This window comes from Abrus precatorius, unplaced genomic scaffold (assembly GCF_003935025.1).
Source record: "Abrus precatorius isolate BTA unplaced genomic scaffold, Abrus_2018 Scaffold8, whole genome shotgun sequence".
Lineage (NCBI taxonomy): Eukaryota > Viridiplantae > Streptophyta > Magnoliopsida > Fabales > Fabaceae > Abrus > Abrus precatorius.
In genome coordinates, this window is record NW_020874428.1 from 16552852 (window position 1) to 16564982 (window position 12131).

General features: G+C 27.6%; 1 protein-coding gene across 1 annotated transcript; it reads right to left on the minus strand.

Moving 5' to 3' along the window:
- Nucleotides 1-1517: 1517 nt before the first annotated feature.
- LOC113847375 (phosphatidylinositol 4-phosphate 5-kinase 2-like) lies at nt 1518-4333 on the minus strand. The gene is made up of 3 exons (XM_027476449.1): nt 3118-4333; nt 2199-2427; nt 1518-1879 (listed from the first exon to the last, which is right to left on the minus strand). The coding sequence occupies exons 1-3, from the start codon at nt 4011-4013 to the stop codon at nt 1715-1717; spliced, it is 1290 nt and encodes a 429-aa protein (XP_027332250.1). The 5' UTR covers nt 4014-4333; the 3' UTR covers nt 1518-1714.
- Nucleotides 4334-12131: the final 7798 nt, after the last annotated feature.

Here is a 12131-nt window from a genome sequence, read left to right on the forward strand (position 1 = left end):
TCTAAAAAACTTAAATTTTATCATGTAAAAAAATAATTTTGTTACTCTTAACCTTAAGAAATTTAAGAATTTTAAAGAAACAGAATTTATTTAAAAAGTATGTTACAATTTTATATCTCCAATGTAATAAATATTTTTTTAATAAAAGTTTCAGTTTTAAATGTTTTAATTCAACCAATCTTATGAACTGAAACTAATAGAACTATATAAAAGATAAAAGAATTTAAAATTTTTCATGCTGGAATCTTAGGCTTTTTTGCCCTTTTAGGGTTAAATTTTAAAAAAATTACCAAAATAGGGCTTCATGTAAACCTATTCCCAGTCTGGGGTTAGGGGGTGACGTGGCAAGAGAATCGTCCAGATCAGGGACGACACATATGATGACGTGGCAAACTGTGAGAGTGTCGTCTCACCAGTAGCCGACACTCATGACAGTGTCGTCCCATTATTAGACGACACTCATGAGATGTTGACACGTGTTGCTCAATGATGTCACGTTTTATCTTAATCATTTTTTTCTCTCCTTCAAAAATTATATCCTCATTTCCTTCATATATTCTACTATTTGAATATAATATAACAACAATTTCATTCATCTTGCATTACAAATAAGTCAAATTTATAATATAATAAAATTATATTTAAAAATTAATTTGTAATTACAAATATTTAAATTTTTTTTAATACTTAAAAAAATTTATATTACAACATTAACACTTAAAATATTATCCAAATATAAAATAAATATTATTATTCGAAATATAAATTCTTAATAGCCAATAAACAAAATTATATATTTATAATACTTAAAAAAATTTAACCTTATTATTGCTCTTCTTGCAATTTCTTCTCCAACCTATCTAGTTACAATTTCTTCTCCAGCAGCTTATTCGTTCTTCAGCTTCATGGTTAAAATATGAAAGTTTCATATTTATACACATTTGAAGTTGGATAAAAGAATATATCAAAATTTTTATCCCCTGGTCACATTAAAATCGGGTATCGTGGGCCGGCACTGGAGTCGTCTTTGTTATAGACGCTACTCAAACTGTCCAAAAATAGACGACACAATTTCATTAAACGACACGTGTCAATATCTCATGAGTGTCGTCTAATAATGGGACGACACTATCATGAGTGTCGGCTACTGGTGGGACGACACTCTCACAGTTTATCACGTCATCATATGTGTCGTCCCTGTTGTGGACGACTCTCTTGCCACGTCACTCGCCCACCCCAGACCAGGAATATGTTTACATGAAGCCTTATTTTGGTATTTTGTTTTAAAATTAACCCTAAAAAGGCAAAAAATCCGGAATCTTACCAAAAAGAAGAGCTAGTCCTCGAGCTAATCAAATTTAGGATTACATTCTCAAGACCAAAAAGAGAAGGTAGGTTGAATAGCCTTTATTTCGAGGGATCAAGCATGCAAGTTTCCTACTTTGGTTACCACAATGAGCCACACGTATTGTGAAGCTTCAGTGATTCCTCAACCTCGTTAAACTAAAGTTACTAACATCAAAAGCACTCTTGAAAATGCATCTTTCATTGATATACATGGGTTTTATATACAAGTTGCGTTGTGAAACAAACATCAAAACATACTCTTCTACCTCCAATGAGCTTTTGCTCACCGGGGTGGCATCTTCTTCCAAATACATATAATTAGTAAAAATTTACAATTCCAAACATAAGCTAGCTAAAATCTAAGTTCTTAGACATCAATATTGCAAAATTTTCCACCCATTCGGTTCTGAACAGCTTTCACTGCAGCAACTCTAGCTGCAGTGGCAGCCCTGTTTGCAGCTATTACTGCTTTGCTCACTTGCTCATCCTTCCGCGGAAGATTTATAGCATTTTCTGCTGTTTTTCTAGCAGCCTGCAATTTAAACCCCCCAAAGGGAACAAACATTCATCAGAACAGCACCATCATTTTTCTAAAGAGATTATAGGAAGAAAACAATCATGACTTGTCTAAGATTGTAAGTGTAATAGCACGTTTGGATTCATGGTTGAACTACTTGTTGTAAGACAAGTATTTTAAGGTGTTTTCAAAACCACTAATTCCAACTTTATAAAACTCACGTTTACCAGAGTTAAGGTTAAGGATTTTATATGTCAGATATTAAAGAGATTTAAGTAACCAGTTACAATCTTAGGCCAAAAGAACGTGAATGTTAATGAATAATGACAAATACCTGAACTGCTCGAAGGATAGAATCATTTAGTGGTGGAAGAGAGTGCTTGAGGTTGCCAGTATCCCATTCACCACATCTTCGTTCACCACTTCTAAAAGTATACACACCATAACCTTGTCTACGACCTTCATGCCATGCTCCTTCATAACAGTGGCCATTGGCAAAGTGGTAGACCCCAAATCCATGTATTTTGTCTCCAAAATACTCACCTGCATATCTATCTCCATTTCTACATCAAAATGTAACAAAAAGTGAGTTTATTTGGTAAAAGTACCTAAAATCCAGAACAGGTTATAGTCTACAATAGCTTTCCATGTAATAACAACAGGTTTTACCAGAAGAGAAACTTCGCGATACAACTATTATAGGTACACTTAATATCACAAACTGTTAAGAAGAACTTGAAAAAAGAAAGAATCACTTTATCATTCAACTTGTCAAACCATGTACCGTTGAAAAACATTGGATATACAGGAAAATTCAACAACGTGGACATACAAATTTGAGGTTTTCAACACACAATTAAATTCATTGACAAACAGCACATAGGAAGATTAAAAAATGGCTAAACTTGATACTCCAAAAAGCCTCATTCACAAATCTAAAAGAAAGCCAATTACAGGGACAACCACCAAAAGATTCTTCAACCATACAAAATCGGAAAAACATGGACAACAAAAACCAATAAAAAAATTAACACTAAAATCTACTGTTCTATCCTCACGGGTTAAAAACTGTACACCCAAAAGACCATTCAGAAATAAAAAAAAAAGATTGCCAAATTAATACAGTAAACTGAAGAGTAAAGTTTTTCTACTTCTTGTTTTCCTTTGACGAAAATTGAATTTTCAAAACAAAACACCCCATTTCATTGAACAAAGAAGAAATCTTCAAGGCCAAGGAAACAAGAGAAACAAACCTGAAATGGTAACATCCGAGTCCATGCTTCACACCATACTTAAACTCCCCAACATAACAACTTCCATCAGAACATGACTGCACTCCCACACCATGGCTCTGTCCATTACACCATTCCCCAGCATAAGTATCCCCAGTATAGAACTTATAAACCCCAAAACCATGCCTCAAACCTTGCCTATAACACCCCTTATAGCGGCTACCTCTAGCCCAGCTTTCAATCCCATACCCATCATATCTTCCATCAACCCAATCACCCTCATACCTCCCACTCACATAGTAGTGATAAACCCCACTCCCATTACACTTCCCTTCATGAAATTCCCCTTCGTAAAAATCCCCATTACTATAAAACTCAACCCCTTCTTTCGCAACCCTCTTACTACTATTCTTACTCTTACTCTCTCCTCTCCCCACTGAACCGGTTGCATCCCCTATGAACCACTGAACCGGTTTCTCACTACCCTTTGACGAAAAACCGAGCCTTTTCAAGTTCCCATCCCATGAATGCTTCAAAACCGAAACGGTTCGCTGGATCAGACCCTTGTTCCGGTTCACAAAGTAAAGCGCCACGGCGAGGAAAACCAACACCACCAACACGTTTTCAGAAGAGGGTGAAGTTCGCGTCCCGAGGTAGAAGAAGAAGAAGTAGGAAAAAACCGAGCCCGCGGTGAAGAAGCCAAGAACCGGTCCAGTGACGAACCGGATCGAACCGGGTTTAATTGGCTTGGGCTTCTTTCTCTTCTTCTGAGATTCCTCTTCTTCGCTGAAGAAGTCTTCGTTGACCGAAGAAAGGCTGTGAACGGAGGATCGCGTGGTGGGAGAGGAACAGCGAAGGAGCGAGGATTGGGTTCGGGTTAGTTTGGTTTGGCTCGTTTTCTTCTTCGGAGCTTCCATCGTTGGTGGGACCCACGTGGCTCAATCTCTACCGTACGATCTTGATTCCGAACTCTCACTACTGAATCCACCTGTAGCGCGAGATTGTCACCACGATGGTTGTTGCTCCGGGTGACGCCGGCAACATCTCAGGCCGCGCACGCGGTGGCGGAACCGTAGTTATAACTGAACTTGTTCAAAAAGAAACTAAAAAAAAAAAAACTCGGAAACGTGGAAGGCTTTTGTTTTGTTGTCTTGGTAAGTGAGAGAGAAAATTAGAAGAAAAAATAAATTGAAATAGGAGAGAGAGTGGAGTTTGCAGGTCACAATGAAGCTTTTTTATTTGAGTTTGTTGTTTGGGAGTGTAATATATACGAGTGATGCGAGATGGCGAATGGAATTGGGATTCGATACGAAGCGTTTGATGTAGATCAGACAGTGCGTTTTGATGAGGGGTTTATGGCCGTGTGATTGAAGAGAAGAGGTCGTGGTGTTGACGGGAAGATATATGGATCATCACTATTTTATTTTATTTTATTTTTTGAGAGGGGAAAAACCTTGCCATGTGACTCGTTCAGTTGGATTTAATTTTAGCCGCATGGCTAGTCACCATTGATCATTATTAACATCATCATTCATTCATCATCAGCACTGATATGAAAAAAGTCTATTTTATTTTTGTTTTCTTATGTTATTATATTAAATAATATATTAAAAGTATGTTTATATTATGTTACTTAAAATACCAAAAGATTTAAATTTGAATTTTATTATACTTATTTTGGAGTCATTTTGTATGGGTTGCTGGTCGTCTGGCTTTTGAAGGAAGTGAGATGGCAAGGAAAATGGCAAATATTCTTTTCAGGTAAAATTGTTTTAGTCTTTCTTCTTTTCGGTACTCACTGGTAGTTTTCTTTAATTCGTGAGCAAATAAATTTAAATTGTTTGGGAATTATAAATGGTAAATGTTTAATTACACACGTTTTGTATTCACATATATATCTATCTGTCTATAAGTTGGCGGATAATGAATTGTGTAATGATAATTTTTTATTATTTAAATACATTGTGCATACATTCTTTCCAACTTTGCAAAATATAGTTTTAATAACTATTTTAAAAATAAAAATATCAATCTTGGCTTTTAAAATTATTTTTAAATAATTAAAAATGATAAATTTTAATTGATGAAAAATATTTATTACATTAGAAACATAACAGTGTGATAAACATTTTTTTCATAAAAATATAAATTTTAAATATTTAAAATCAGTTTTAAATGTTGAAGTTAACAAAAATTATAACATATAAATATGAATTTATATTTATTTTAACACTATTAATTATAACTTATAATTAAATTCATGTTTATAATATTTTTAACGTGTTGAAATACTCACCGGAATAAATAATGAAATTCCAGTTGAGTTTATTTGGCATAATAACTTTTTTCGTTATCTTGATATTTTTTTGGGATTGCCACATTTTAGGATCTTGAATCTAGAATTTTAATTTTATTTTTTTCTCGCAGAAAAGAGGATGTAAATAAATCTCCACTCTGATTGTATTTGGGGACAAGGCCATGAATTATATTATCCACCTTCTGGAAGTTTTATACGTTAAAAATGATATAATTACTTTAATTATACGCATATTTGTTTTTAGATAACGGTAATGAAATTTAAATTTATAATCTCGTGCAAACGAGTCGAAACCAAATTTTGTATTTTTATTTATTTTATGTGATTTAATCTATTAATTTTCATTTTTAAATTTTAAATTTGTTAAGATGATTTTGTAAAATACTTTGTTTATAAATTTTTATTTTTATTTTTTTACAATTTTCAATTTTTTGTGAAAACTTGTAGATAATTAAGAGACATTTGAAAAAAAAAATATTTGTTATCTCTCTATTTATTGCTTATACAAGGAATATTCTCTATATTATTTGGCCAATTTATATTTTTTTTCAAAATATATACACACTTTCTGTTAAGCAATAAATATAGAGATAACAAATATATTTTAGAATAATGCCTCATCTTTGTCTATAGATTATTTTAATTGTTTAAAACAAGTTAATAATGTCGATAAATCTGTAAACCAAATTACATTTATTCAATCCTGTAGAATTTGATCACCTATGATAACGTTGTAGTTTTAATCTCATCTAACTAAAGCTAGAATCTACTTGAGTTTACTAGATATTAAGTTCATTAAAGATTTATTTTCCTACAAATTTAGGAAAAGTTACCAATTTTAGTAAAGATTTATGATAACATTACATTTAACTTATGAAAAAATTACTCTATAAATCAAACTCAAATTTACGACGTACATAGGATTATTTTGCATGAATTTTAATTTTATACATATAATATATTAAATTTTATAATAAAATAAATATTTTATTTGTATAATTATATAATTATTATAAAGCTTAAATATGTAATTAATCTCTATAAATATTGGACATTTGTTTTTATAAAAAAATTTATTAAGATTTAGCATGTGACGTTAAACTTCTTCTATTAAGTGCTAAGTTGACTGACAGAAAAATAAATCAACACTTTACCTGACAATCTCAAATTCATGTCTGTGGCTTAGGTGAAACTATATTTATTGAGGTAAAGTATAAATGAATATAAAATGAAAAAATAAAAAAAAATAAAAAAAAGTTGACACAAATGTAAAAATCCTATTTGTGCACTTAACTTTGTAGTCTTGTATTTTTAGTAGATAGTGAAAAAATCCTAATCTTTATTACTTCATTTTGTCATCTTTTCTTTGTTGATAATAGAAAGATAAAAGCTTCAAATACAATTTGATGGCAACAAATTCGCGAACTTTAAAATCTTAGTCAGTAATGTCGAAGCTTTCACGGCAACATGTATGTGGTTGTGGAGAAATGACGATACTACTAAATTACAATAACAAGAACAACCTTGGAAGGGCATTTTGGAAATGTTTGAATTAGAAATAAGTAATAGAAATATCTTTTATCAACATAGTACTTTATTGTTCATCTTTTTGTAATTTTATTTTGGGTGTGTGTGATGTGCAGTTGAGGAAGTTTTGTAACTACTTTAAATGGGCTAATACAGGAGTTTCTAAGAGAGTGAAATACATGTATTCAAATGAGGTTGCAACAATTATTAAATATTATGTGCATAAGATTATAAAGTTAGAAAGAAAGCTTTCATCTGAGAAGACCAAAAGATGGATTTTATCTAATCTTATATAGTTGAGTTTTCATAAGTCATCATTTTTTTGTTGTTAATGTATGTTGTCATGAAAGAGTATACTATTTTGTAATCCTTTGATATAAGTACATCCAAATTAAGAGTATATTATTCTGTACATATTGTGACATAAGTACATCTAAAATAAGATCATGCTATTTTGTACATTTTGTGACATGAGTACATCCAAAATAATAGAGCCTTAGTAAAACTAAACTAAGCTAATTAGTTCAAATTGATTGGCAATTGGGTTGACAACCACATGTTCAGATTGACTTGTAGTGAGGATTGATGTTTATGGTTCATGGTCAGTGTTAGTTGAACCAACTTATGTTCTCTTTGGTTTACCTTGTCCTATCTTTGTTCAAGCAACATGGTTTGATGATTCTTGTAAAAGAAAAATAATAATTTGTTAACCAATAAAAAAGTTGTTAATATGAAAAAAAATAGATTATGTTAGACTTAAGCTTTAAATTTATTAAATAAATCAAATTTATTTATACAAAATCTAACAAAGTTTAACATTTTTCCATATCTAAGTACACATAGGCTCCACCCATATACCTAGTTATTTTCATAATTTATTAATTGAAATATATTTTTATGAATTAAAAAAATTATAAATATGGTTCTAGAATAAAGAACCATCATTTAAAAATTATCATATAAAATATTAAAAATTACATATATATGTAAAAAGCTAAGATTTGTTGATATCAAATATTAAATTTACTTTATGCTATTTAATATTTTTTATAAAATAAATATTAGTCGATTCAATTGTTAATTTAAATTTTTTTATTAAATGTATCAATTTTATAAAATTTTATAAAAAATTAAATAAATATTTTATTGTGTGACTTTATTTTAACATATAATATATTTTTAAAACATAAAAAATTATTAAATTAGGATAACATACTTACATATATTTACATTTTATGAAATTTGATATTAATTTTGATGCATTTTTATTGTAAATATTTTATACTATCAATTAATTAGAATGCATGATAATTATTATAAAATTAATAATTTTTATTAATATAAAAATTAATAACTAAAGGATAAAGTATAAAAAAATACACTATAAATATATTTTTATTAAATTCAAAAGCAATATATTTAGTATATAAATAATATTTTGATGAAATAATGATGATAAAGAAAGATTTTTTTATTAAATATCAACATTTTATTAAAAGTAAATTTAAGATGATAAAGGAAGATACCATCTTAATTGTATTTATTTATTTACGATTTTTTTAATATCAATTTTTGAGTTAGTTTTAAATTCTCAAAAAATAATTAAAAAAATAACATCTGAAAAACATTAGAAATAAAAATTTTGATTGAAAAAAATGATGATATTAAAAAATAAAAATATAATAAATATATTTTTAATAAAATTTATTATTAGTAATTGATTAAATTTAATTTTAAATACTGAAGTTAATACTCTTTACTTGTTCGATATGTATTTATACATTTGGTCAAGGTGATGATTTTGAAATTTGAAATGTGTTACCAGTAAAATTGTTTTTTAATTACTGTGGGCTATGGTAGAAAGGTAGAGCAGAACGTGTACCCGACAGCACGCATAAATGCGTTGAACATTCCAATTATTTTTTGACTGCAGTTGGCTCGTTAATTAGCTCCGTCATGTCCATTGTAGGCTCCGACATAGAAGATAATGAAGTTAGTATCGCTTAATTAAATTGAATTAATTAGTGTTAATCAGCTCACTTCAAGGAAACAAGTTGAATGTTGGATTTTCTCTTCTTGGCATGACATTGAACGACGGTATTTTTGGCTTATCTATCTTGTCTCAAATCCAAACCATGTAACATTTGTTAAAAAAAATCTTAAAATAAAACTATATTTCATATCCCACGGCTTTATAAAACATTTAATGTTTTTTATATTATTAAAATTAAAATTTAATAATAATATCATCAAATAATTTTTTTATTTATATTACACTATTTTAATTAAGAAAATTATAAACACTTAAAAATAGTAAGATATTTCTTTAGTATTTCAAAATATTGTTTAATATTAATTTATTATAGAATTATAATAGAAAGAAGTTTATTTTACCTCTTTATACATTTGATGTTGTGTAATTTAAATTTCAACTTTTAAAAGTATGCAATATCATGCGTTATACGTTAAAATTCTTTATTTTTTTTAGATAAAATTATTTTTAAATCACTAATTTTCTTTATCTCTGCAATGATTGACATTTTTAGAAGTATTTTTATTTAAAAAATAGAGAAATTAGACATTAAAAAATAAAGACTTTTTTGTATACTTTCAAAGTATAGAGTATTGTATTGTATACTTTTAAAAGTTAAGATTTAAATTGTATATGACTTAAATATATAAAAATATAAAATAAATTTTTTTGCATAATTATTATTTTACTAAGTAATAAATAAATTTTAATATACTTTTTTATATTTGAAGAAATTAATATCTTTTAAAAGACTAAATTAATGTATTTTATATATTTTTTAATGGATATAAAGAATTAAAATGTCACAATAAACATTATGACAATATATTATACGAGTAGATATCACTAATTTAGTATGAATATATTATCTTAAAGTTCTTGTTAATTTTATATTTGTAATTTATGTTAATTTTTTATATACTTTATTTTCATTCTTTTGTTTTAAGGATTTAATGCGGTGCTTTGTAGTAAATAGTAATAATATTATAGCTGACAATAACTAATAATTTTACTAGGATTCATACATTGACAACAATAGATTGAAACACTAGAGAGATGAATTCTATGATTGTTGGTTCATTAGTAATAAATTTTAATGATAAGACTAGTGGTATATGGTTTCTTTAAACTAAAGTTTTGACACTTTTGTTATATGTTTTATGAGGATAAAGTATGATAGTTTTGATTAGCAATGATAAATTACTACTAAGTTTTGGGTTAGTGTTTAAAAATAGCATGCTTGTAGTTGAACTTAGGGTGACAATGATTATTTTGATAGTGTCTAGTGATGATGGCCTCATATGCTTGATTTTGTAGTTGCATGACTCACTTATTGATTACTCATAATTTTGTGCACCTCAACTAAGATGAGAACTTGACAGTGAAGGCTTGATAGTTATTGCCACATTGATCATTACCATTAGCTCATCTCTTTTAGATCTTTATCTATTGTTTTGACCTTCTTAGAAATTCTATGCCATTTAATTAGAAACATCATATCATTTAATCATAAAGATCTAAAACATATTATTAGATATTTTGATTTTCTTTCATCAAGTAAGATTTTACTATTAAATTGACACATATTTTGCTTTTGAAGACATATTAAGGCTAATAATAGATGTTGAGAATCACACATGAATAGTACAACAAAATATCTAATAATTCTCAATTGTTCTTGAGACATACACATTTCACAGGACAAAGAAAATAGAAAATATGAATAATAATTACATTTTATGTAAACACAAATATGTCGATGAGAACATACGAACACTTTTATTAGAATCCTCTTTTATTACTATTTTCATAGCTTAAGAGAGAGATAGAAATTGTTAGGATTTCTCCACAATGTATCTTTGGTCGAAGCATGTCATGTTCTATTTATAAGTACGCAAAAGTGGTAACCCTAATGCTTTCTAACCTATTGTAGTCGAACTTATGGCTCAAATAAAGTATTCTTTTAGTCTAACTGAAATGTTACTTTTTTAGTTGACTTATTTTATGTGTGACTTTATAGGTATTTTTCTATTAGATTATAATATTAAATATACATTATTTATTTTAATACAATGAATATTAAACAATATCTAGTAATACATCAATATAACTAAAATAGCAAGAATGTCCTTAAATTGATATAACTTATTATATAACAATTATTAATATAATTAATCTATTTTTTCTATATATAAATTGAACATGAGATATAAACATATCATCCTTGCATAATTCAATTTATGTTCTCTAACACTTGAGCAAACTTTTCAAAAATAAATATCTCATATCTATAATTTATGAGATTTATCATTAGTTACTTACACACTAGTCTCAACATATTATATTGTTTTAATGTTAATACTCGACTATGAATATATTTAAGAATAATGCTTTGTATAATTTCACGATCAAATTATCTACTTAATATTTTATAAAGTTACATAAACTATTTTTAGGATATTAATATATTCTTTTAAAATAAATATTCAACTTTTATATATATATATATATATATATATATTATTGAAAATTACATGATACAAATATATATTTAAAACATATAGATTCCCCATGCATATACTAAGAAAGAGCATAAACAATTTTCTTTAATGGTAAGTTCAACTTTTATAGAAAATAAAAAAGAATTACACCAACATTGAATGATAACTTTTGACTCATTGCTAATCCTTAGTCTCTTTTTTTTACTCTTTGCTTTATTTGCTTTAATATAATTTTTTTTTAATTGTAAACATGTAATAAGCTAAAAGGATGACATATGCATTATATTTTAAGAAAAAAAGTATTTTGTCCCAACATTTGTTAAAATATTTTAAGATAATACATTAGTTAATGAAATAGATAAAATTATCGTTTTACTTGATATAATGTCAATGATTTAAGCTAATGATTTAAGTTTATATGGTAAATGATAATGTCAAAAAGCAAAAAACAATTTTTGAGGTGAAACGAATCATGGATACTTGTTTCAAATATATATTTTTTTAAAGTTGCATCTAATTTTTGATCTCATATTTCGAGAATAAGAATAATTATAAAAAATTAAAATTAAAACAATAATTTAATTACGATTTATTTATATTTTAAACTTTTATACCTCAAAACCGAAAGCAGTTTATTAATAATTTAATAGTAGATATA